The 26,326-nt window shown below is 46.9% G+C and overlaps 1 protein-coding gene across 1 annotated transcript in view; it reads right to left on the bottom strand.

Moving 5' to 3' along the window:
- The window catches only part of Ascc1 (activating signal cointegrator 1 complex subunit 1), an 83,038-nt gene extending 56,790 nt beyond the window's left edge, over positions 1–26,248 (bottom strand). Inside the window, 6 exon segments of the mRNA XM_032888401.1 lie at positions 15,451–15,476; positions 15,479–15,628; positions 18,376–18,473; positions 23,022–23,121; positions 24,641–24,757; positions 26,040–26,248. Coding sequence (XP_032744292.1) covers positions 15,451–15,476; positions 15,479–15,628; positions 18,376–18,473; positions 23,022–23,121; positions 24,641–24,749 — 483 coding nt within the window. The 5' untranslated portion in view covers positions 24,750–24,757; positions 26,040–26,248.
- Positions 26,249–26,326: the final 78 nt, after the last annotated feature.

Genomic DNA, 26,326 nt, shown 5'->3' with positions numbered 1-26,326 from the left:
TCCTTTTATGTCCTCCCATCCATCTCCCCTCCTTTAAGACCAGAGACCCAATGGGACCTGATCACCCAAAACTGATTTTGCCAGTATGTCAGTATAAAGCCCAACCAACTCCGGTTCCAGGAAAAAACCACAAAGTCCACTTGAGCAAACCTCCTATGGCAACCACCACCACCACCACCACCCACCTTAGTAACAGCCAGTCAGGCTACAACAGCAGGGTCAAGGTGTGTATAGACAACCTAAGACATCCTGCAGAAAATGGATAACCTAGCCTTCCTGCGTGTCAGGTGTTTGTCAGGTATTTGGTTCCTGCAGATTACAACAAAAATGCAGTTTTTAAAATACTAACTTGCTGACCCGTATGGAAATTCCCCTAGCTTGCTGTAACCACAATAAATGCCCCACACTCCTGGACTCAAGGCTCTCACTTCTGGTCTGCTGCAATGGTGACGGTGAGAGGCCTTGCTCGTGAGCTTGTAATAAAGGCCCTTATGTGTTTGTATCAGACTTGGCTGCTCAGTGGTCTTTGGGATCCCTACGACTTGGCATAACATCAGGAGTTCTGGATTTGTACATGACGTCACTGAGAAGGTGTCCCTCAATGGACAGTGTTTCTTTCTGAGACATTTGAACGTCACATTAGTAGTTCTGTTACCAACATCACTGGGAGTCTCAACCAGCCCATAGAAAGCTGTCAGACTGCATCTTTAAAGTAAACTGCCGACCCTCACTCTAACTTCCCCTATTCAGAGCATCAGGTCATAATATAATACTACAGATTTTACCCAGCGGCATTCGATTTTGTAGTCCATACTGTATAAACCACTCCATGGAATGGTGAAGGGGAAGATTTTTTGTTTGTTTGTTTTTGGAAGCTCTGCTTTTGTTTTGTTTTGTTTTACTTTTTACTGATTCTTTGAGTTTCATATCATGGACCCCAGTCCACTTATCTCCCTGTCCCTTTGTACCCACCCTCCACACTTGTTACCTACCTCATAAAAGAAGAAATTAAAACAAAAAAAATCTCCTCATGGAAGCTATAGTGTGTCACAGTGTTCCCACAATATACCTTTTGTGCACACATTTTTACTAGCATTTGTTCACTGCCAATGAGTCATTGGTCTGGTTCAAGGTCTCTGGCTCTTGCTATACTATCAATATTAGACCCTCACCGGGACTCCTCTCAGATATCCTGCTGTTGCCCTGTGTTGTGGAGATCCTGCAGCTTTCGATCTGTAGGACTGGTCCCTTCACCTGCTCAGCAGTAGATGTTGGGGTAGACCAACTCAAAACCCCAGATCTGGGCCTGCGTGGTATCGGAGTTGGTTACCCACATCACCAGGGTAGCACTGCCTGGCTAGCACACCCAGTGCAGCAGCCTGTGAGGGGCAGGGCCAGCTCTCCCACTCTCATGACCTCGGGGTGACTCAACTCTATCTTTGCCACCACAGCCAGCTCTATGCCAGGTGAGGTGCAAGGCCTCTCTCCCGAGTGCTGCAGCCTGTGAGGGGCAGGGCCAGCTTTCCACATACTGCAAGTCATGATGAGGTGTGAAGGGGCAGGGAAGAGGAAAGTGTACATTGCAGATATGAGGGAGGCACCTGTAAGAGTCCAGAGCAGAGAAAGTAGTAGACTGGACCTGGCCAGGGCTGTCTGCAAGAGAGGGAGAACAGCCAGGGACACAGAGTAGAGAAATAGAACATGTGAGAGAAGCAGGAGCAGGACAGAGAGAGCCAACTTGTGGAGAATAGCAGGATAACAGAAAGCAGCTGACGGGAGGGAAGCCCATGAGTTAGAGGGATTTTAGTTAGGGTTGGGGAGGAGGTGATGTCGCCTTCTAAGACAGACACTACTCAGGACTTGGACTTTGAAATGTGTAACAGGTACTTCTGCTGGGGGTGGGAGGGTACCTGGAGGCCAGCATGTACTTTGATATGCTAATAGGCAGCACCGGTACATCTGTCCCTTCTGCCAAAGGAAAGGGAAATTTTTTTGGTAGAAGAGAACCAGTTTCACAAGTTCCTGAAAAATGCTGGCTTTTATCTAACAGCCAGAAACCCTCCTAACACCCAGGTTGAGCTCACTGGACTGTCTTTTGGAATTTGGGGAATTGAAGTTTGAGAGTTGTTGTGCATGGCTAACCACTGTCTGCCCATGTCCTGAGTCAAAAACCCTGACTGCAGGCTGCAGAGACGGCTCAGTGGTTAAAAGCAGTGGCTACTCTTCCAGAGGTCCTGAGTTCAATTCCCAGCAACCACATGGTGGCTCACAACCGTCTGTAATGGGATCTGATGCCTTCTTCTGGTGTGTCAACGACAGCATGGTTCATATACATAAAATAAATAAATAAATCTTAAAAGAAAAAAAACCTGACTGCATATGAAAAATCAGAGGCGGTCTGTGAGAGAAAAAGAGAAAGAAAAAAAGAAGGGGGTGGGGCAGGAACTGAAGTCACAGGGCTACCTTCTGGAGAAAGGGAACCCGAGGAGGCAGCACAGCAGTATCAAAAGCCTTCCAACCCTCTCAGCTCCCTCCCCTGTCCCTCCCCACAGGAGCAACACCCACTCCAGTAACAGAGAGTCCCTCCAAAGTAGGAGCGCAGAGGGGCATAAATAAGATGTACATGAGGGTCAAGAGAGCCCGCACGCTGAGAAAGACAGCTGGTCAGTGTGCTCTGGGTGTCTCCGTGCCAGCTCTCACTGAGACCCAGCCACCCCCAGGAAACATACAAAAGGCACCAGGTCCTTGCCCCTCCCCAGGAAAGGGCTCAACTTCATGAGCAGTTTCACCTTCTTATATACTCCTGCATCCAGCTGTAACAGACTGGATTGTGAGTAATGGCAGCTTCTAAGACAGATACCACCCAGGACTAAGGACAGGAGGAATCAAGCCAGAATGGCCATTATACTGTGTTTTTGCCTGTTATCCTGCTAAAAATAAACCCTGCCTGCTGATCACTCCATCCGGAGCCCTGGTGTGAATTCTCCTTCAAGAACTCTAGAACCGAGAGTGAGAGGGAAAGGGAATCAGAGAAAGTCAGTCTCCCTGGCAACCACAGGTCACCCCTTGGTCTTGGTGGAGAGCAGAGCTAGAGTCACCTCCTTGCTGTCCCTCTCCCTGGGAAGCACAGTCCTGGGGAAGCTTGTTTATCCACACACAGTCACTGCATTTCTTGTGCCTTTGTGATGAGGGTGGAGGGAACACTTAGGCAGGAGCTCTGATGGGGAGGGGAGGGCCCTATAGATGTTTTTCATTGCTAGTATCTCTCAGCGGTGTTTATGGGTTATCCCCAGGCCCCGTGCACTGTCAGATGGTTTCCATGGAGATAAGGTACTGTGTCCCATAAGACTAGGCCTGCCACCATGGGGACAGGTCAGCCACACAGGGCCTGTGCCTCCCATGCTGGCGGCAGCACTGCTGATTCCTATCTTGCTATCCTACTCTGGCTCTACAGTGTCTTGCAGAATCTTGGATCATTAAAGATAAATACAGTTTCACAAAATAAGACAAATAAGTGCTAATTAAGACTGTACTGAATCCTACTTCTCATCTACCGAGTGACAAGTCAGAAGCCTGACAGTCCATCTGTAGTACAGACTGAAGCCTTCCATATGTTGCCAGCAGAAATACAAAATGTCCTGCAATCCCAGCACTTGTGGGGCAAAGAGAGAGAGAGAGATTAGGAGTTCAGTGTCAGCCTAGGCTCCTCGGTCTCCAAGGTTAAGGACTGAACTGTGTCATCCTCCTCCCCCTCCCCCTATGTCAAAGTGCTCAGTCCCACGGGAGAAGGGACCTTGAAGCAGATCAAGTGACCTTGTGTCATCGGGTAGAGCTCTAATCCAACACAGCTGGCATCTACACAAAGAAAACTAAAATGCCAGTAAAATACACTAGGAATTCCTGTGCCCCATGAGGACACAGAGAGAAGTCATCTGCCTTCCAGCAAGTCTCGCCAGTCTACACCCTACTGGCACCTGACTCTTCATCTTCCAGACTCTAGAGCTGGAAGAAAATAAAGTTCTCAGTCTGCTGTAATCTGTGACCCTGTGACCTTGAACTAAACAGAGTAATGTGCCCAATGACTCTATCTCTAGGAACGGACAGGGAAGATGTATTCCTAACAATATAAAAACTGTGTATGAGTTCAGGCAATACAGCATTACTGCAAAATACCTAAGTGTCCAGTTGAAAACTACATATGTACATGTGTAAGCAACAAGGGGTGCTGTTCCAGGATGAATTATTAAATAAGTAAAAAGCAGAACAGCAAAGACTTCATAGGCTTTGCTACCACAGAAGATCATATGCAGAGAGGATCACATGCTGGGGATTTCACTCACTTGGTAAAGTGCCTGCCCGCCACACACGAAACCCTGGGTCTAAACTACACCACCATATCAGTCAGGAACATGTGGCCGGCTCATGCCCATGATCCTAGTACTCACAGGTAGAAGCAGGAGGATCAGGGTTCAAGGCCACCCTTGACTCCTGAGCAAATTCAAGACCAGTCTCAGACAACAGCATACGCTGTGCAGACCAGGCTGAACTGGTCACGATCTGCCTTCCCTGCCTCCCAAGTGCTTGAGTGCAGATGTGCACCACCACACTGGTATGACCCTTCTATCGCTTTGATTTTTAGAAGTATATTGATGGCATACATATAGAGAATAAATTAACAAGGATTTAAAAAGAAGGGGAGGGGCTGGAGAGATGGCTCAGTGGTTAAGAGCACTGACTGCTCTTCCAAAGGTCCTGAGTTCAAATCCCAGCAACCACATGGTGGCTCACAACCATCTGATGCCCTCTTCTGGTGTGTCTGAACAGCTACAGTGTACTTATATATAATAAATGAATAAATCTTTAAAAAAAAAAAAAAAAGAAGGGGAAAACTAAATCTGGAGATGAACTAAAGGGATACACTATACTGCTAAGCTATACCCCTAACTTGGTCTACACAATGAGCTCCAGGCTACCAGGGCTCACAGTGACAAAAACAAATCATGTGCACACTTAACTTTTCCTTTGTGTTGTTCTCATCCCCTATAGGCAACTAGTTCTATTGTTCTCTAGTTTACTTGTCCTGTATTTTTAAGGAGGTGCATGTTGGTGTGATAGAAACTATGGTAGTCGCAAAGCACACAAATCCTTAACAGGCCCAAAACCACAGTTTCTATCACAACAACACAGACTGGGGGTGGGGTTCAAATGAACACTAAGTTCACACTAAATTGATTAGAAAATACTTGATTTTTTTTATTATAGTTTTTGGTGGGTTTGGGGGAAGATTTGCCAACAAGCCCTGAATTCTCTTTTCTCTTGTCTTTGGAGACAGGGTTTCCCGGTGTCGCCCAGGTCCCCTGAGACTATACAGCCAGCATTCAGTAGTGCTGCTGTTGCTGACCCCATCCCCACCCGTCAAGCCCACCCTTTCCTCCCCTGCTCCTGTTTTAAATGTTCATTTATTTATTATTTAAATTATTATATCATACATGTGCATACACATGCACTCACATTCACGCCACAGCACATGTCTTGGGGTCAGATGGGAATTTTTGGGCATCAGCTGTGTCTTTCCACCATGTGGGCTTGAACTCGGGTCACCAGGCTTGACAGCAGGCGCCCCAACCCACTGAGCCCTCTCAACAGCTCCCATTACGCCGTTTCTGCCTAGTGTTTTGTCACAGTCACAGAAAGCCAGCTGATCCACCTTACCATACCCTTTGAGAGGCTATCACTGTATGCACTTGGGTTTGCTTGGCCAGGAACACGCTGAATACTGAGAAACTACACGCACACAGTACAACAAAACACAGAACCACAGAACTGCTTAGGTTACATGACCTCAAGTCTTTAGGGGGCTTTGAGTCATGAGGTCATCCTGTCTTTAACTCTACTGGAAATTCATAAGTAACCTTACTGGGAAATCTTTTAATAAGTAGAGAAACACTAAATTTTACCCTGCTTAATACTGCCACCACCAAAATAAACAAATAAAAATAAACCAAGCATATCTCTTATAGCACTGTCTAAATTTAATATAAGATCAGACAATGTTTAAGACAGTGGTACAGGGTTGGGGATTTAGCTCAGTGGTAGAGCGCTTGCCTAGCAAGCGTAAGGCCCTGGGTTCGGTCCCCAGCTCAAAAAAAAAAAAAAGAAGCAGGAAGACAGTGGTACAAATCTCCAGGGCCATTGCTTCTCTTTGCCTGGAATAGAGACTCCTACCTCAAGTTTGTTCGCTGAAACAGATCAAGACCAACATCGAGTTCTTTACCCCAGGGTTTAATTACACTGGGCCCTGCTCCAAGTCTGCCATTATTTGGAGCTGGAACTGTTCTGCTCCATTAGGTTGGCCACCCAGGCTGGCGCCTGAAAATTCTAATGCTGTTGACCTTCCACCCAGGAGAGGCAAGCAGGAAGTAACAGGGAGCTCCCGGGCAGTCCTGTCTGGGTGAAAATAAATGTGCTTCTCATGGCAAAGTCACATCTCCGAGCTTCTGCTTCTTTACATGTTATGTAGGGTCTCAAAACAAATCCGAAGCAGCCTCCAACCAGAGTTCAGAGCCCCCAGTGCTTGCACGGCCTTAACCCTGTCCCAAGCGGCTGCTTGCAGTCCACTGCTGGCAACCTCATGGTCATCTCAGGGTTCCTGAGATCTTACTTTGTTTTCTATCCTAGGAACGGAACTTTCAGTCTCTCGCATGCTAGGCAAGCACTCTACCACTGAGCTACATCTGGCCCTTCTTTATTTTGGGACAGAATCTTGCTAAGTTATTCAGGCTGTCCTTTTACTCCATAGATAGCCCAGCTACGGCCTGCACCTGCCATCCTACTGCCTCAGCACTCCAGCAGCTAAGACGACAGGTGGGCAGCATCACACCCTCAGGCCCATCTCCTTTCTGGCCTGGCACTCCAGGAAATGCTGGCAATGTACCTGTAGCACTGGCAAGCTTGGAGGAGAGACCCGGAGAGTGCGGTGCCCCACCATGGAGCACTCCTTCTGCTTCCTTAACACTCAAAGCGCGGCCAGCCGAGCAAATGGCAGCTTGTACAGGTGCATCTGCCTGGGGCCCGCCTACAAGCAGACAGGAAGCTCCCCAGACCTGCAAGGTCATGCTCAGTGTGCAATGACTAAGCAATGAACTTGAAGAATCTGATCCCTGTGCTCTGCCTTGACAGTAGATGTTGACTAGCAGTGACAATAGTCATCCATTACATACATCTTTTAGCAGGTCCAGAAGCTCACACCTCACTGGGCATTACAGTCCCCAGGCTGATGCCACTGCTACCAGCCCACTGTTGCTAGGCAAGTCATTCCATGCTTGTCAGCCTCAGTTTCCTCTTCTAGGAAACAAGAGGAATCGCCTACCTTACCCCTAGGTTGAAAGTCCTATACACTGTTTCACACAGAGCCCAGGAATAAGAAAATAGAAACCAGGCCTTTGTGACAGACTCGCTAACTCACTTCCTGGGACTCTGCAAACAGAAAGGAAATAAGGGTAAGGGGCCGTTCTCCTGCTCATGATATTTATCATCTTATGGCAAAGTCCCACCGAAGTGCTTCAGGCAAACGACACAAACTTCATCAGCATATGAAGTCATTCAAAGAAGGCAGAGTGCTGAGAGAGTGTTTGGCTCTGTAACCAGACACCCTAGCTGCTCCCAGTCACTCAGCTGGGCTCTGTGAAACACCTCTGCCTCAGGTCCACTCGAGACTGAATGAGGTCTCTGGCACACAGCGGCATGGCTTCCCCCTCTGTTTGCATGACTAGGCTCACGAAAACCACTCTACACTCCCTGTTATAGCAGGACTGGGAACTAAATTAGGCTCTGCTGAGTCACTTCCAAGACTCCTTTAAAATGTTTAGGAAAGCTGACTTCCTTTGAGAGCCTCTATGTGTTATTAATGAAATACCTTGTTAAGCTGTATAAACTGATTCTGGCTTATAAATCCTCTCTATTCAGAAAGTGGAGAGGTTCTTGGTAAGACAGAATAGTGGAGAGTCAGCCTTCATGGACCAAGCCAAGAGCTTTCCAATACACTGCTGAAGTTTTCAGCCACTAACAAGAAGAGCCTCTCCCTTCCTAAAAGAGGAGCCCAATTAGCTTCTGTGACAGCTATGGCGACAAGCTTATGTCCCTCAAAGCTTAATGTGTCTCCCAAAGCAGCTTACACGCATTAGTGCATTAGTGAGCACTGCTTCCAACAACAGTGAGTCTCAAAGGCAGACCCTGATGACTCCAACCTCAGGGACAGTGCAACCAAACTGGTTCAAGCCGGCTCAGCTTCTGCTCTGACTCTCCCACTCCCATGCTCCCTTCAGCAGAGCAGGGATGGGACCCAGAACCAGGAACACTGAGCACTGGGCAAGCACTCTGCCAGTGACCAGCACTCCCCAGCCCCTCAGCAGGAATCTGACACCACTGTGTCCCTCACCATTTCTCTCTAATCTTGGATATTCCGAGTCCTGGTTGGTGTAATGATGTTTAGTAACAAAGCCAGCTGACACTCATGCAGCACGAGCTACATGCCACGGGCTGCTCTTCATCCTTGACACTGTGACTCCCAAACCATCACTACCTCCACTGTAGAGAAAGCCTCTAAACATCCTGAATATGCCCCCCAAATATGCCGGGGACTCTGGCTTCTTCTCTCAAGAGACTCTGTGAGCAGGCTCCTAAATACCGAGCTCTTTCCCCCTAGAGGCATCCCCCACAGCACCTTCACCATCATTTTTTGACAATGCTAAATTTACCACCCCCGGGTTTTATAGGATATATGCAAATTAAGATTCCTCAGGACCTGGAAGCTATTTACCTGTCTACTCTGGACCTCTATATCACTTCTGCCTACCCACTTTCCAGTTTCCATGAACACCTCCTGGGGAGCTGTCCTCTCCAGGTCGGCCTAGCAGAAATCCCTGACCTTCCCTCAGGATTCTCTGTGCCCCTGACCTTCGCAAGCCTTCTCCTCCCGGGTGCCCACTGCACTGCTCCAGTATAATACCATTTCTGGGAGAAGTTTGCCCCTTTTGCCCCCCGAAGAAGGATGTGGAGTCTTTAACAGCTCACTATTAGTATAAAATACGGATTTACTATGTGTTACGTCGATCCAGCAAGTGTCTATCTGCATGGGGTAGGCATTTAATGAAGCATACGAACTGAAAAACTTGTTCGTAAGTCCTGTCCTCCATCCAAATGGCAACTATGTGAGCGTGGCGAGCACCTCCCTTCTCTTGCTTTCCTAAGCAATGTGAGAACTCGAAGGAACCTGTGACTCTCCTTACAGTCAGACTACCTTCTGTAAACCATTTCATAAGGTACCTACCAATTTTCCAACTTCCCTAATATATAAGGAATCCTAAATTATGTTAAAGCATATGTATGTGAATGTATGTATATATACACAGCTTTCTTCCTCAGTGAATAATACCAGATCTAGTTACCCCAGACCCAAGAGCCATTATTTCAGCCCAGGGTCAGCTTCACACAGTAAACCACGGCTCTGGAGCTACAGAGATGCAGGTTCTCTGGGCAGCCCGAGGAATCCCTGCTGCTGCAGACAGAGCTATGAGCCTTCAGCATCCCCGGCACACGCTGTTTTGAATTACTGTGCTTCATTACTGATCGGCCTCCCAGCAGCCCCTGCTGTGAGATGAAATACAACTGCAGCAGCAGCAGTGGCTACAGATGATCGAGATACACGGATCTGAGGACAGTAAGACATTTATGAATTGTAATGTAAGCAAGGAGACACTGAAAAAATGAGGTGCCGTTTACCTGGAGATCACACAGATGACACACGCCTCGTCGGTGTCTGCGAGCAGCTAAATCCCACATTAAATACTCGGCTTCGGGAGCTGAAGCACAGAGACGATGATGATAACGTCTAGAGTCAAATAACACTGCTTATAGAACTGACGAGCACAAAGGAAGGTGATTTCAGGAAACGCTCTACTAAAAGTAAATGTCATTTCCTCGGAGAGGGAAGGTGAGGTCAAGGACAGGCAAGCTATCAAACAAAGAGAAAGAAGAGGCGACCACTTCTTTTAAAGGAGAAGCTCAAGGACAAGTGACAGAGAGACGGATGGGCTCCTGCAGCCCAGGATGGTGGCACACACCTATAATCCCAACACTTGGAAGGCAGAGAAGAGGATCATAAATTCATGATCATTCTCAGCTGTGAATCAAGTTTAAGACCAGCCTAAGCTACAATTACACCCTTAGAGTATGACTATATTTAATAATAGATCCTCTACACAGGTAGTTACAGTAAAAATGAAGTCATGTAGTGGGGCTCTAATCTGATGTCTGGAGCCCATGTAAGCGATCAGGAGACAGAAACACACACGGGGAGGCCTGTGTCAGAGGAAGATGGCATCATTCTGAAGAACGATCCCAGGCTCCAGAACTGCGAGAGAATGAACTGGTGTGCATAAGGCCTCCAGGCTCCGGTGCGTTGTCACTGAGGCCTCCAGACTAATCTACAGATGTGAACTTGGCAATGTCAACAAATAAACATTAATTATTTCCATGTAATAGGGATAAGCAGTTGAAAATTGAAACAAGCGCACACACACACGCACACACGCACGCACACACACACACACACACACACACACACACACACAGCAACAGCAGCAATTTTTTTGTCTTTTTAAAAAAGATTAATTTATCTTTATGTGCACTGGTGTTCTGCCAGCAGGTATGTTTGAAGGTACCAGATCCCGTAGAACTGGAGCTACAGCCAGGTGTGAGCTGCCGTGCGGGTGCTGGGAACTGAACCGAGTCCTATGGAAGAACAGCCAAAGCTCCTAACCACAGAGTCATCTCTCCAGCCAGCAGAAAACTGCAATTTTCTCCACTACCCGCTCCATGGCTTCTGGAGGTGGTGTCCCTACTGATGAGGAGCAGCTACCGGGCTGGAGAGGGAGCTCATGATAGCAGCACAGAAGGGACTGGACCCATACAATAGGCTACCTCCAAAGGCAGCTTCGGGCACCAAGGAACACCCTAATCGAGTCCCATCCGTTAGCAACAAGAGAATGGTGGGCTGCATCTGTGAGGAGGACAACGCACTGTCATCTGGTTCTGGCTGCACCAAGGCGAGAGCCAGCGATGCCCCAACTGTGGAACACATTACAAGCTGGTGCCCCACCAAATGGCCCACTGAGCCCACCCCTGGTTTAACATTTCAGAATGTAAAGGAAAACTTCTCTCTAATAAAGACTAGTCAATGCAAAAGAAAAGAAAAGAAAAGAAAAGAAAAGAAAGGAAAGGAAAAGAAAAGAAAAGAAAGGAAAAGAAAAGGAAGAAAGAAAAGTAACCTCAGGCATGGTACCTCACACCTGCAATCTAAGCCCTGGGAGGCTGAAGCAGGATCACTTCAAATTTAAGGCTAGCCTGGGTTATATGGTGAGTTCCAGGCCAGCCTGGGCTACGAACAAGACCCTATGTCAAAAAGCAAGCTAGGAAGGGAGAGGGGGAGGATCTCATTTTTCTTTGTTTATTATTTTTTATTTACCTTTTATCGCTCTTTTGTCAGTTTCACATCATGCACACTAATCCCACTCCCCTCTCTGTCCCTTCATACCCTTCACCCTTCCTCTGCCTTTGCAAAGAAACTCCCAAAGGAAAAAGATCTCCTTATGGAAGCTGTAGTGTGTCACAATGTATCTCACAATATACCCTTTGTCCAGACTTCCTTGCTTGAAAAATGTCCATTGCAGTGAGTCATTGGCTGGTTGGAGGCCTCTGGCTCCTGCTACACTATCAATACCAGACCCTCACTGGAATTCCTCTCAGATATCCTGTTGTTGCCCTGTGTCCTGGAGATCCTGCAGCTTTGGATCTGCAGGACTGGTCCCTTCACAAGCTCCAACAGTTCTGAGATGAGGTAGATACTGGTGGGACAAGTCAAAGCCCTGGGTCTGGTCCTGGATGGTATCTGACCTGGTCGGCCCACCTCTCCCACATCCACACCACAGGCTGAGCTCTCTGCCACTGCCCTGGTTAGTTCATCCAGTGCAGCAGCCAGCAAGGGACAGGGCCAGCTCATCTGCTCTCATGATCCAGAGGCCAGCTCTCCCAAGGTGAAGAGCGAGGTAGGGGAGGGTATCTCCTCCTTGCCCATACCAAAAGGCAGACAAGCTGCGGAGCCACTTTTCCCACTCTTGAGCCCCAGCCATCAAGTTTGAAATAAAGGAATCTTGATACCACCCTTTCATATAGAACAGGTTAGCTTTAAACTCAGAGAGCCACGTGCCTCTGCCTCCCTGGTACTGGGATTGAATCACCACACTGCTGGTCTCACCTACTCCTTTTAATGACAGTGAAACTCTAACAGAAATTTCAGATGAGCTTAAGTGGAACCAATTAAAACCATGTCACTCAGCCTCTGCGGAGACACCTGTCACCTTAGTGAACAGATACAGAGCAGAAGTCACCTGACCTGGATCTCACATGCACACTGCCACTTGAAAATAGCTGCTGGCTGTTAGAGCCACTGCCTGTCATTCTGAGGGGGAATGAAGCTCATTAGAACACCTTTCCCACAGAACAGAGATAATGATCCCTCACCTATTTCCTCTTTTGTGCTGTGCTCTCACAGATGCTCCCGGGATCCTTTTAGAGGCAGGAAGAAGACTATGTCAATGTGAAGTCTCCCTGTATGCAGGATGGATAGATGCAGTGCAGGCTGATGCGGGCCAGCATGATGTCCGTACCTCATCCAGACAATCTCCTTCTGGAAGAACGAATGCGATCCTGCCAGCATTCGCTCCCTGCCTGCCCGTGCCAGTGTACAAGAGGATGGAAGGCTGTGCACACACCCACACAGAAACCGACTACTCACACTGCCCCTGTCCCATGTGGAGTGCACAGCACTGTGAACAACGGACACTGAGCTTCAGCTACACTGGTATTTACACGGAAGAGAATTTCAAAACTGAACACCCTCTGTACCAGCAAAAGATGACAGGTGCACATGCTGCTGTGACCCTTTATGCCTTTGGATTTGCTTTAAAACCAGCCCTCGCTCCCAAAAAAGTGGGAGTGGCCAACCAAGACAGGTCCAGCTTGAGACCCTTGTGCTGGGTGGAAGCCTAGAGGACCAGGACCAGGCTGGATAAGTCAGAGACGTAGGATAGAAAACAATTCCTAATGATGTTCTGCTCTACCTGTAGACTGCTGCGCAGCCCAACTGTCATCAGAGAGGCTTCACCCAGCAACTGATCAAATGCATGCAGAGACCCACAGACAGACATTAGGTGGAGCGTAGGGAATCCTGGGAAGGAGGATTGTAGGAGTCAGAAGGGTCAAGGACACCACAAGAAAACCCAGACAACCAACTAACCTGGGCCCACAGGGCTCACAGAGACTGAACCAACAAGCAAGGAGCCTGCACAGGATCGGCCTAGGCCTCTGCAGATTGCAGTGGTGTAGCTTGGTCTTCTGTGGGACTCCTGACAGGGGGAGAGGGGCTGTCTCAGACTTTGTTGCCTGCTTTGGAAACCCTTTTCTCCTACTGAGTTGCTTCATCCAGCCTCAGTATGAGGGAAGTGCCTAGTCTTACTGAAACTTGATAGTCCATAGGTGACTAGGGGGGGCCCTGTCATTTCTGGAACAGAAATAGAGGAGTGGATGGGAGTGGACAATAGGGAGTGGGAGGAAGGTGTTGTGGGAAGAGGAAGGAGGGGAAACTGCTGTCGGGATTGATGTAAGAATAGTGGTTAAGAAAGAAAATAAGGGGTTGGGGATTTGGCTCAGTGGTAGAGCACTTACCTAGGAAGCGCAAGGTCCTGGGTTCGGTCCCCAGCCCCGGAAAAAAAGAAAAAAAAGAAAAAAGAAAGAAAATAAGTGTGAGTGTGTGTGTGTGAGTGTGTGTGTGTGAGTGTGTGTGTGTGTGTGTGTGTGTGTGTGTGTGTGTGTGTGTGTGTGTGTAAGGAAGGGATGGGGGGAAAAGGAGAAAAAGCCATGTCATTTGAAGTCTGTTCCTTCACTTTAGTCATAACTGTTGTGATCTCCTAAGAAGAGCAGAAACAGAGGCTTTTGTTCCGCAGCAATGTTCATGAGAGAACGCTGTCTAAACAAAGCAGAGTGTGAAATCAACATACGCCAACCTGGGCTGATTGTTTTCTGGGCACGGTCTCACTAAGTAGCTCAGGTTAGCCGCAAACACAAGCTCCTCCTGCTTGACCTCCCGACTGCTGGGGTCCCAGCATGCACTTCGTGTGTGGTAAGAAGAAAAGTACAGGGTGTGAGTGCTTCATGCCTTTATCCCTTTTGCTTTCTAGTTTTGTTTGGAAGTCTATTTACCCCAGGCTGATCTTGAACCCTGGACTCTCTTGTCTCACCCTAGAATGCTTGGATTACAGACGTGTGCTACCACATAGCTAGACTTTGTTTATCTGTTATTATCATAGTAACAAGAATTTCACTGCTATGTGACCACTCTAAACACTGGCTTATTTTACTTTTTCTGTGCATGCACACTGCATGTGGGCCTGGTGCCCACAGAAGCCAGAAGAGGATACTGCATCCCGTGGAACTGGAGTTATAGACAGTTCTGATCCGCCCTTTGTGCTGGGAACTGATTCTGAGTCCTCTGGAAGAACAAGTGCTCTTAACAGTGAGCCATCCCTCCAGCCCTACGAGTCCACACACAAATTTATCTGTCCCACAGTATTAACCCCAAGTGAGCCATGCCTGCAGGTCAGCAGACCATTGGTACTTCCTTCTCCTGCCACCCGAAAGCCATGGTGTGGAATACATGCAGGAATGGCCTTCTATGCCAGGCAAGGTGGTACACATCTGTAATCCCAGTACTTGGGAGCCAGAGGTCAAAGTCCTCCTCAGCTACATACGACTCCATCCCAGGAGATCCACAGTTCTTCTCTGGCCTCCTCAGACCCCAGGCAACACATGGCACACAGACATACACAGGTAGGCAACACTCATATACATAAAATAAGATAAAAATAATGGAAACTTAGAAGAACAGAGGTAGATCTGGGGAGATGGTTCGGTAGATAAAGCGCTCACTGCACAAGCAAGAGGGCCTGACTTCAGAGTCTGAAAGTCAGGTGCTGTGGCAGACGTGTGTATCTTCAGCACCGGTAAGTAGAGGAGATGGGGGAGATGACGGGGACTAAGGGACCAGCACTGGCAACTGTCAAGTTCTACATTCAACAGAGACCATATCTCAAAATAAAAGTAGAGACCAAGAAAAAAAGGAAGACACCTAGCATCAACCTCTGGCCTCCTCATGGCGGGTCAGCCCACACATTTACACATATATGTACATGTACACACTAACAAATTTTAAATGGAAATGCTTCGAATCTTATATGAGAACACATTGGCAGATATGTCTCTATTCCTGTTTTCATTAAGAACCACTTCTTACTTTCTAAAAAGAAATTACTTTTTTTGATGTTGCTTTCTGCTTACCTTTGAACACTTCTTCAGTACTTCGCCTGGAACTCCAGAAATCGTTCCTGGACTTCAACTTCATTGAGGAAGAAGGAGAGGAAGTGAGTGAAAGGCTGCCTCCTCCTGCACGTGTCCAGGAGGACGTCGATCCGAGTTCGCGCAGAAACTACACCATTTCGATGAGGACCAGTGATCACTGCAAGCAAAGACAAAAAACATTAACAAGTTCAAAAAAGCTAGACAGGTAGAGATGGGCTAGATAGCCAGAGATGGGTGGTCGCCATCTGCTGTTGTGGTTTGCCCTGGAGTTATCTGTAGTTTGATGCTAATTCCACTGCCCCAGGACAGCTGCCAACTCAGGAATCAGGTGACTTCACCAGAACCTTCTCCCCACTGAATTTGTAAAACACAGGTGAGGGGCAGGTACAGGATAGAAGGAGGCCTGTCATTGGAGGAAAAGGAAGGATGGGTGGGAGAGAAGTTTGAAGGGAGGAACCTGGAAGGGAAAGGAGGAAGAGACAGAAGGAGAGACCGCCGTGGCAGGACAATGTGGCGGGTGACATTAAGATTCCACGCTGTACCTTTACAGGTTGTTACAAATGTTCTTAAGGGATGGATGGTACCAGGCTTTGTATGTTTAGGTGGGCAATTATATCTTACCAACTGGGTCACAGATTATTGTGTTGTGTGTTCTTTTTTTTTTTTTTTTCTTTTTTTTCGGAGCTGGGGACCGAACCCAAGCGCTCTACCACTGAGCTAAATCCCCAACCCCATGTGTTCTTTTATGTGATGGTTTGAGTGTAAGAAAGTGTGCGGCGGCTGGAGACACTGGGCCGCTGCGGCAAGGATTTGGGATGTGTTTCTGCCAAGATATCTAGCAGATATCTTGGGGCACCGCGGTGCTAGACCTAGTGAGGTAAAAGACAACAGTACATTTTTATTTTTTTTCTTTTTTTTCGAGCTGGGGGCAACCAGGGCCTTGCGCTTTGCTAAGCAAGCGCTCACCGCTGAGCTAAATCCCCCAACCCCTTATTTTTTATATTTTAACAACAACAATCCGCCATCCTGTACTGTCACATCTAGGGATCTGAAAGGGCTCTGAATGAATGGGGATGAGTTTGAGAGGGGAACTTGCCTAGGTAAAGACAGCTGCCAGTGACAGAGTTCAGTGGAAACAAGGGAATTTGACCTACGGGATGATTTTAGCAGAGAAGGGGAAATAGACCATCTCCAGCAGATAGGCACGGCCCCGGGTCGAGGGATGTGGCCACACACCCCTCTCAAAGTTTTTAACCCAGAAACGTTCCTGTCCAAAGAAATGGAGCAGAGACTGAAGGAAGGGCCACCGGGGACTGCCCCACTCTGCAGACACCAAACCCAACACTGTTGCTGTGGTCGAGAGGTTCTTGTTGACAGGAACCTGGTGTGGCGGTTCCTTGGGAGGTCGGGTCAGCATCTGAACAATGCAGATGTGGATGCTTGGAGCCAACCATCTGAGGGAGCTCAGGGAACCTGGTGGGGGAGCTGGCAGGAGGATTGGAGGAACGGAGGAGGAATGCAACCCCACTAGAAGGACAACACAGACTGGCCTGATCACCCAGTTCTCCCAGAGTCTAGACCACCAACCAAGGAGTGTACTTGGAGGGATCCATAGCTCCAGATACATAGGCAGAAAAGGAGGGCCTTGCCTGACAGCAGTGGGAGGGAAGGCCCTTGGTCCTGGGGAGGTTTGATGCCCCAGTGTAGGGGAATGCTGGAAGGGTGGGGCAGGAGAACATGGGTGGGTGGGGGAGCACCCTCATAGAGGCAAAGGGGTGGGAGAAGAGAGAGGTTGTGGGATGGGGACTTGTGGAGGGGTAAACAGGAAGTAGGATATCATTTGAGATGTAAATGAATGGAATGCTTAATAATAATAAAAAAAGTAATTTAGAAAAAGTACTTGGGGGTCTGGAGAGATGGCTCAGTGGTTAAGAGCACTGACTGCTCTTCCAGAGGTCCTGTGTTCAATTCCCAGCAACCACATGGTGGTTCACAACCATCTGTAATGGGATCTGATGCCCTCTTCTGCTGTGTCTGAAGACAGCAACAGTGTACTTATATATAATAAATAAATACAAAAAAAAAAAAAAAAAAAAAAGTACTTGGAGCTGGGAGGAGGCTTGGCCAGGAATGCGCTGGCAGGACATGCACTAAGATCTGAGTCTGGATCCCTGGGACTCACATAAAGACTGGGTGTGGAGAGCGCATGGAGACAGAGGGGACCTGGGGGTCTGCCAGCCAGGAAGTCTACCCAAGTCAGCAAGTTCCAAGTTCAGTGAGTGACAAAAACAAACAAACAAACAATAAACAAACAAATAGATAAATGAAGAACACGTGAGAAAGACACTTGAGATCAACCTCTGGCTTCCACATGCAGGAATGTACAGGTACAAACACGTGTACAACACACACATACATGTACACGCATGTGCATACATACTCACGTATCTTAGCCAGGAGACATAGCACATGCCTACAATCCCTGCACTTAGGAAATGGAGACGAAAGGATCAGGAGTTCAAAGCCAGCCTCAGATACTTAGTAAATTTAAGGACAACCTGGGCTATAAGACACCCTTTCTTTAAAAAAGGCGGTGAGGGAGGGGTTGGAGGTGAGCAGTGAGATAGCTCAATGAATTAAGGCACTTACTATTGTTGAGTCTGACAACCTGAGTTCAATCCCCAGAACCCAAATTCTGGAAGGAGAGAACCAGTATCTGTAGATTTTCCTGTGAGCTCCATGTGTCACAACCCTGTGTACCCACACACAGACATATGTGCACATACAGACACACACACCAACAAATAAATGTAACTCAAATTAAATTTAAACGTTAGGTATGCTTCTGCACGTCTGTAAAAAATGAAGAAAGAGAAAGAAGTGTAAACTGTGTCCAAGTCTCACCGATTTCTCCCTCACGGCCGAGTTTAGGAATGTTAATAGATGTTTTAGTCTCCACTTCTATTTTCTTCTTGGTATCGCCTCTCTTTCCAACTATGTGTCTATAATATAAAGAAAAAAATGCATCTTAAGTTTTATATGGCCAGAAACACTCCCTATTAGAAAACGCTTCGGTAAAGGTTAAATATTAGTAGAGAAAACCATGTCGTTAACGTTTATGGAACATGCTATCTTCACTCAGGCAGAAGGATGGCATCACTGATTCAACACATAAACAGATCCACGCCCGGCACCTGCCTACTTCTCAAACCAGATTCAAAATCTGGGTCTGCAGGCAGCAAGAAAAATCAGATAGAGTCTCAAACAGTGCTGTCAGCTACCAGTGGAGCTACAGTTTCAAGTAGAACTTTGCCCAACAAATTAACTGTAAGTTCGCCTTAGTGGAGCAAACCTCAGATGATTAAATAAGGCTGTCTCAGTCATTATTCTAGTGCTGTGAAGAGACACCATGCCCGAGGCGGCTTACAAAAGAAAGCATTTAACTGGGGTCTCCTCAAAGTTTCACAGGATGAGTCCGTGACCACCATGGCAGCAGGCAGGCATGCATGGCACTGTCAGCAGTAGCTGAGAGCTCACATCTTATCTACAACTCTGAGGTGGACAGTGGGTAAGACTCCGCCTGGTGTGGGCTTTTCAAATCTCAAAATCCACCCCAGTGACACACCTCCTCCCAGGTCACACCTCCTAATCTGGAAACAGAACTAGAAACTGAGCATTCAAATACATGGGCCTACGGGGCCATTCTCACTCAGACCAGCACAGAGGGTAAGGAGCTTAGGAAAGGGATCGGGAGTTAGCACTCAGACAGCTTGTAAAGTGCAAAAGGAGCCAGGCATAGCCTGGAAAACACACACACACAAATACACACACACACACACACACACACACACACACAGAGACAGAGACACAGAGACAAGAGACAGAGAACCTTGTGTCAAAAACAAAAAAGGGGGAACAGAAGCAAACATGTGACCCCCCGAGTTAAGCACACTACATATCAGGGGTTTGTTTGGGAGATTTCAGCATGGTGTAATATATAGTATAATATTACGTTATTACTATCCATTTTATTACTGTGGATGTTTGTGTATGGACGGCTGCCAACTCACAGCTACCAGAGTGGTCCCCCTGCAGACGGGACAAACCCATTACAACCCTGCCATTCCCTCCCGGCTCTCACGCACCCCATTTCAGCTACTTCCCATGGACTTATTTATACTCCTTGTCTGGGCCTCGAGTATAAATAATACTGACACTCCAGACTATCTTCTGGAACCTACGGTATTAAAAGTGCTAACATGGGCGAGACTACTGGATCTCAGGAGAGACATTTCAGTCTACAAAGCCCACCGACCATCACAGGACGATAAAGTTAATGGAAAGACCTCCCTGTCATCAACATTATTTCAACTTCTACCATCTCAATTACACACCCAATACCACAGCTGACTATGTCCAAACTATCCTTGTAGGGAAGCATCCGGGAATTGAACTGAGCTTCACATATACTCGCACTGCTTGAGCTAGCTCCTAGCCCTTAGCCAGTTGTCTTTATGTGGAAGATCAAAGCCTAATCGTCTCCACTAAGGCCATTTTTATGCCAACAGTGAAATGTTTGGCTGGGGAAACAGCTCAGTGATGAGCTCTTAGCTGGCAATGTACAAAGAGGCCCTAGGTTTCATCCTCAGCACTGCAAAACCTTGACCCAAATCAGCCCACAGAAGTGAAATAGGAGATCTCCAGCAGGCGTGCGGTGCGCACCTGAAACCTCAGTAGTTGGGAGGCTGAAGTAGGCAAACAACAAGTTCCAGCCCAGCCCGCCCAGTACAGAACCCCTATTTAGAAAGGGAAGGGGGGCTGGGGATTTAGCTCAGTGGTAGAGCGCTTACCTAGGAAGCCAAGGCCCTGGGTTCGGTCCCCAGCTCCAAAAAAAAAGAACCAAAAAAAAAAAAAAAAAAAAAGAAAGGGAAGGGATGGAGGAAAGAGAGAAAGGGTGGGAGTAGGGCTATCTTCTCAGTAAATGTTATATAGTAATTAAGACCTAGTAGGGCCAATATCTAATCTATTATCCATATATTCATCAGGAACATAAGAACAGGTCTACAGAATTCAAAGTCACCATCAGAAGTAGGCATCTAGGCTGGAGAGATGGTTCAGTGGTAAGAGCACTAACTGTTCTTCCTAGAAGTCCTGAGTTCAACTCCCAGCAACCACATGGTGGCTCACAACCATCTGTAATGGGATCTGATGCCCTCTTCTGGTGTGTCTGAAAACAGCTACCGTGTACTCATATATAAGAAATACATAAATCTTTAAAAAATAAAAAAAGAAGTAAGCATCTAAGGAATTTTTATACATCTCAGCCGTATGTACATACATAGCTGTGTGTAGCACGTATGTACTTTAAGACAAGTTACACTTCTTCTTTCAAGAAGTTGAAAATGTCGTGTCATCCTGAAATCCGTCTCCTGGGAGGAAATGTCAGCAGAGCCCAGAAAGTGAGCTGTCAGGGTTAGCTCTGGTGTCCCATTTGGCTACATTCAGATAGAATTTCATTCACAACAAGTACTTCAGAATGTTCTCAAGGAGGATGAAAAGGAGCTCGAATGCACTCAGTTTCCTATTTGCAGCTCTCCACATAGAGTGGACCTAACTCATCTGCTACGACAGAAAAAGAGCAATGACTGATGGGCTTTTCAGACCAGCTGATCTTCCCGGGCAAGCCCAGAAGGTGCTCAGCTTCTGACAGCATTCGTCTAGCAGTTAGTGTGGGGGGGAAGCATGAGAGAGCATGCGTGCAAGCACATGCAAAGTTCACAGTTATATAAAATGACGATCCTCAAAAGAGTGCAGTAGCCTGGGTAAGCACTAAGGGTTAGTGGAACAGGCAGAGCCCTGCCTTCAAGGCTTCCCATCTGTGGAGGGGCCATGAAGCAGCACATAGATAAACACAGACTTGAGGAGAGGCGTTATGAACAACAGCTCCGTGATGGGCAGGAATGGCAGGGATCAAAGCCAGCTTCTCGAGGAAGGAGAACTTAAGCAGGTAAGAAGAAAGACTGAGTGTCAGCACACAGTCAAAGCAAAAAGACACAACACACATGAACTCAAAGGCTGGAAAACCACAGCACAGATGAGGAACTGAAAAAAATCAGATGATCTTCTTACACTAAGCTCAAGGCAAAGAGAGTAATATAAAGCTAAAGAGGGGGAAGAAAGGAAAGAAGGAAAGAGAGGGAGGCAGGCAAGGAGGGAAGGAGAAGAAGGGGAGGGAGAGGAAGAAGGGGAGAGGGGAAAGGAAAGGAGAGGAGGGGTGGGAGAAGCAGAATCGGCCAAGGAATGCTCACAATATTGGCCATTGCTTTGGTGAACTAAATTTTCCAGTAGAAAAGCAGAGCTTTTAAAATATATTATTAGTGTGTATGTGTGCACACCTAAGTGTATTCATGTGTATATGCATGTGTGGGCACACCTTCCACAGCAGGTTACATGGAAGTCAGGGAAAAGCTCTGTGGCATTGGTTCCCCCCAGGAGGAGCTCAGGTTACCAGGGCTTTCATGGGAGGTGCCTCAACCTGCTAAGTCATCTCTCCATCCCCTGCACGTCAGTTCTAAGCAGAAGTTGTCAAATAATCGTTTTCCTTTTAAAAAAGACCATTCCGAGCCTGGTGAGGTGATGCACATCTGGAATCTGGAAAAATGGAGGCTGAGGGAAGAGGATCGAGAGCTCAAGAGTTCCATGCCACTCTTAACTCTAAAGCAAGACCATGTGTCAAAAATAAATAAATAAATAAGTGGGAACTGGGGGGCTAGAGAGACGGCTCAGTGGTCAAACACCAACGGCTCTTCCAGGGGACCTGAGTTAAGGACCTAGCATCACATGGTACCTAATACCCATCTGTAACTCCAGGTCCAGGGAACACAGTGACTTCTTCCAGCCTGCACGGGCACTGAACACACACAGTGCACAGACAGGCATACAGGCACAATACCAGTCCACTTAAAAACAAATCTCAAAATACATGTTTTTAAATCATTCTACTTTTGATGTAAGGACTCAGAAGAGAGCAGAGATCCAGAGACTCTAGAGGGCTATTTTAAGAATCCACAGAGGGGCTGATGAGCTGGCTCGGCCAGTAAGAGTATTTATGGCTCCTGCACAGGACCCAGATGCAGTTCCCACGGCCACATCGGGGGCCTCACAGCCACCTGTCAAGTCCAGTTCCAGAGGACTCAACAAAGCCCTCTATCCTCCTTGGGCACCAGGCGCACTGGCAGTATACACACATACATGGAAGCACTCACACATAGAAATTAAATCAACATATTTAAAAAGGAATCCCTAGAAAAGAAGGGGATGGCAGTGGAGATAAATGTAGATTCAAAGGACATTTAAAAGTAAAAGTCAGCAGGATGTGACAACACACAAGATGATTACATTAATCTGTAATCAGGCCTTTGACATTTCAGGACACGAAACACTAAACTCTTATCATTAGGAATCAAGCATCACCATGTTGAGTGTGAAAGACTGATGAGCCAGCTTCCCACTGAGTTTCCTGGAAGCTGATAGGGAGTTTGCTCACTCACTTGTAGAGCAGGCTAGGGGCACTGACGGTGGCCCGGAATCCGTGAGGGGTCTGCTCCACCTCATAGGCACCGCAGGGCTCATCCGAGTACTCCATGGGGTCTGCAAAGAAACCATGACACCTCTGAATGCCATTGCTCAATGGAGAACAGCCCCCTCCTTAGCCAACAATCAACCTCAGGGTAGAGAAAGAGAGGCCAGGCATAGTGGCATATGCCTAGAGGAGATCCTGCACTGGGGGAAGGGGGTGAGACGCCCCCCCAGGGTAGAGAAAGAGAAAGAAAGAAGGAGGGAGAGGGAGAAAGAGAGGGGGAGAGAAAGAGAGAGGGAGGGAGGGAAGGAGAGACAGGAAGAGAGGGGGAAGGGGAGAGAGAGAGAGAGAGAGAGAGAGAGAGAGAGAGAGAGAGAGAGAGAGGGAAGGGAGGGAGAGACAAAGAATGGAAAACTCAAAAAGTTCAAAGTTCAAGGCTGACAGTGGACAGTAAAAAGAATCTCGGGGGTGGGGGTGGGGTGAGCCCCAAGGTTTAAGGTTCAGTGGAAACCCTTAGGAACCAAAAGGAAAAGTTGCAAAGAACCTAAAAGGAACAGTCATTGCTCTGAAAACAGTTATAATCCACCTCAACTATTCAGTTGGGTTTTTTTGTTTGTTTTTTTTTGTTTTGTTTTAACAAAATTACTGGCCTGAAGAGATGGCTCAGTGGTTAAGAGCATTGACTGCTCTTCTAGAGGTCCTGAGTTCAATTCACAGCAACCACATGGTGGCTCACAACCATCTGGTAATGGAATCTAATGCCCTCTTCTAGTGTGTCTGAAGACAGCTATAGTGTATTCATACACATAAAAATAAATAAATAAATCTTAAAAACAAAACCAAAATTACTAAATGTGTCTTGAGAACTCTCAAGGCATGACTACACAGAAGAAGGAAAAACTAACAGAATAACAAGTTAATGCTATCTGGCCCTGGACTAAATCCTTCACGGGTTTATTTTAATAATTCATATTCTTAGCCAGGCACCATAGTGCACTCCTTTAAGCCCAGTACTGGGGAGGCAGAGGCAGGCGGAACTCTATTAGTTCAAGGCCAGCCTGTTCTACAGAGTGAATTCTAGGACAGGCAGGGGTACATAACAGAGAGACTCTGTCTTTAAAAAAAAAAAAGTAATAATAATAATAATTCATATTCTTTTACAATTTCACAGGTAAAGAGGCTTAATTTTGCCACAGAATATTAAGAATTAACAATAATAATTAACTCTACACGGGGGCTCTGCAGTTAAGAGTCCATATTGGTCTTACAGGTGACCTGAGTTCAGATCCCAGCACTCACGACCACCTGTGTGAGTCCAATACCCCTTTAGATTTCTTCAGACACCCATGGCATATGTACACACACACACACACACACACACATCTTTAAAAATAATAATGAAAAAATTACTCCACGTGGCACCGAAGCCTCTGTACAGGACGAAATATATCTTGACACATGAAATACAAGCAGGGACAACGCCTCACTTGAGATCAGCTTTGTCAGAACCACTGACCTGCAAAGAATTGCACCTACAGTACAAAGAACATGTCCTCCCTGTCATACCTAAGAGCAACTAGGATTGATTACCTTGATAGAAATCCTCCTCCTCTTCATGTTGGGGCTGCTTTTCCTGGACAGGATTCTTTCTATAATTCCGACCATCGAATGTTACAAGCTGTGGGCGCAGAACATCCATGACACCTTCTGGGGGAAAAGGTGTCCTTTTGTTTATTTTTTTATTAGAAAATGAAAGCTTAGGTCACTAGGAAGGCTCAACAGGTAAGGGCAGTTGCTCCCAAGGGTGCTGACCCACATAGTGAAGGAGAAACTGACTCCTGCGGGTTGTCCTCTGAACTACACATGCAGGCAGGTAGCACACACAGAAACAAAATATGTAAGTAAACAAACAAATGTAATAAAAATTTAAGTTAAAAGAATGCAGGCATGTAACATAGACTAAATAAATAAATGTAATAAAAAGTTAAAATTTAATATAGGCAGGTAGCATACGCCCAGACTAAATAAATAAATATGATAAAAATTTTAAATAAAGGGGTTGGGGATTTAGCTCAGTGGTAGAGCGCTTGCCTAGCAAGCGCAAGGCCCTGGGTTCGGTCCCCAGCTCTGAAAAAAAGAAAAAAGAAAAAGAAAAAAAAATTTTTTTAAATAAAAAAACTTCATTATGTAGGCCTCTAAGGACACAACTGGGCAGCAGTTCACAGCACATCGTAAGCAAAAATAGTGTCTCTTTCCATTGGCCGGCCACTGTAAGTTCTTGTATGGGTGTCTGATTAACCTATAGGGGGTGAAGTCTTGATAGCCACCTAAGCATGACAGGGTGCTTCATCCACCCTATCCAGTATGATGGTATATGGTCTTATCATACTCTATCCAGTACGACGATGCATTGAGGAATCACCCATACAATACCCACGGAAGAGTTAAGCCGTTTTAAAGGTGCAAGAAATAAATAGCTACCAATCAGATTGATTTCCCTATCAAAGTACAACTAAAATATGACCTACTAGCATAGCTCTCAGACCAACAAAGTACTGGGAAGGAACAGTTTCCTGAGGCCACTGCCTCCAGAACACAACAAACCGCATCACTTACTAAAAGTGACGCTTGTAGTCACCGCTTCAATCAATAATTAGGAAGTAAAGACTCCTCATAAACTAACCCATGCTCCCATCCCAGATGGCTGCGTCTTCAAGTTCATGTACTTAAACGTTCCAAAGAAAGCCTAGCAATCCCGCTAAATAAATGCATGGCCCAACCCTCAGTCAAGTCGCTAATTCGTAGTCATGTGCAGGAATCGAGGTTTGTGTTTTGAGAACACAGAAAGTCAACGTTGACAAGGGGATGCAATTATCAACAGTCTTTGCCATGCCACCCTGGTGGGCTACTCCTTTAGCATCCCTTCCCCACTTCAAACAAAAGTAGCCTTTACAAAGTACCCTGAGCACGAAGCCTCTGTGGTACATACTCAGAGAGAGACTGCGCAGAAGGACGAAAGCGAACTAGCTCTGGGTAATGGATGTTTGAAGAGGGCAAGGTATTTATGTCTTCGTGCAATTTTCATGGGAAAAGCTGAAGTACTAAGTCATAAAAGAAAACAGAACACCATATGCTAGAGAGAGGGACCAGAAGACTACCAAGGCAGCAAGAGACCCAGAACTGCGGGGGAGGGGAGCGGGGACGGGGCGGGGCAGCGTCGGCGACCCGGAAGTGTTCTCGGAAAGTTCACTCCGGCCCAACCCGGCCACGCCTACT

Source organism: Rattus rattus, chromosome 18 (assembly GCF_011064425.1).
Source record: "Rattus rattus isolate New Zealand chromosome 18, Rrattus_CSIRO_v1, whole genome shotgun sequence".
Taxonomy (NCBI): domain Eukaryota; kingdom Metazoa; phylum Chordata; class Mammalia; order Rodentia; family Muridae; genus Rattus; species Rattus rattus.
Note: the sequence above shows the minus strand (reverse complement) of the source record. Positions and strands in the feature narration are given on the sequence as shown.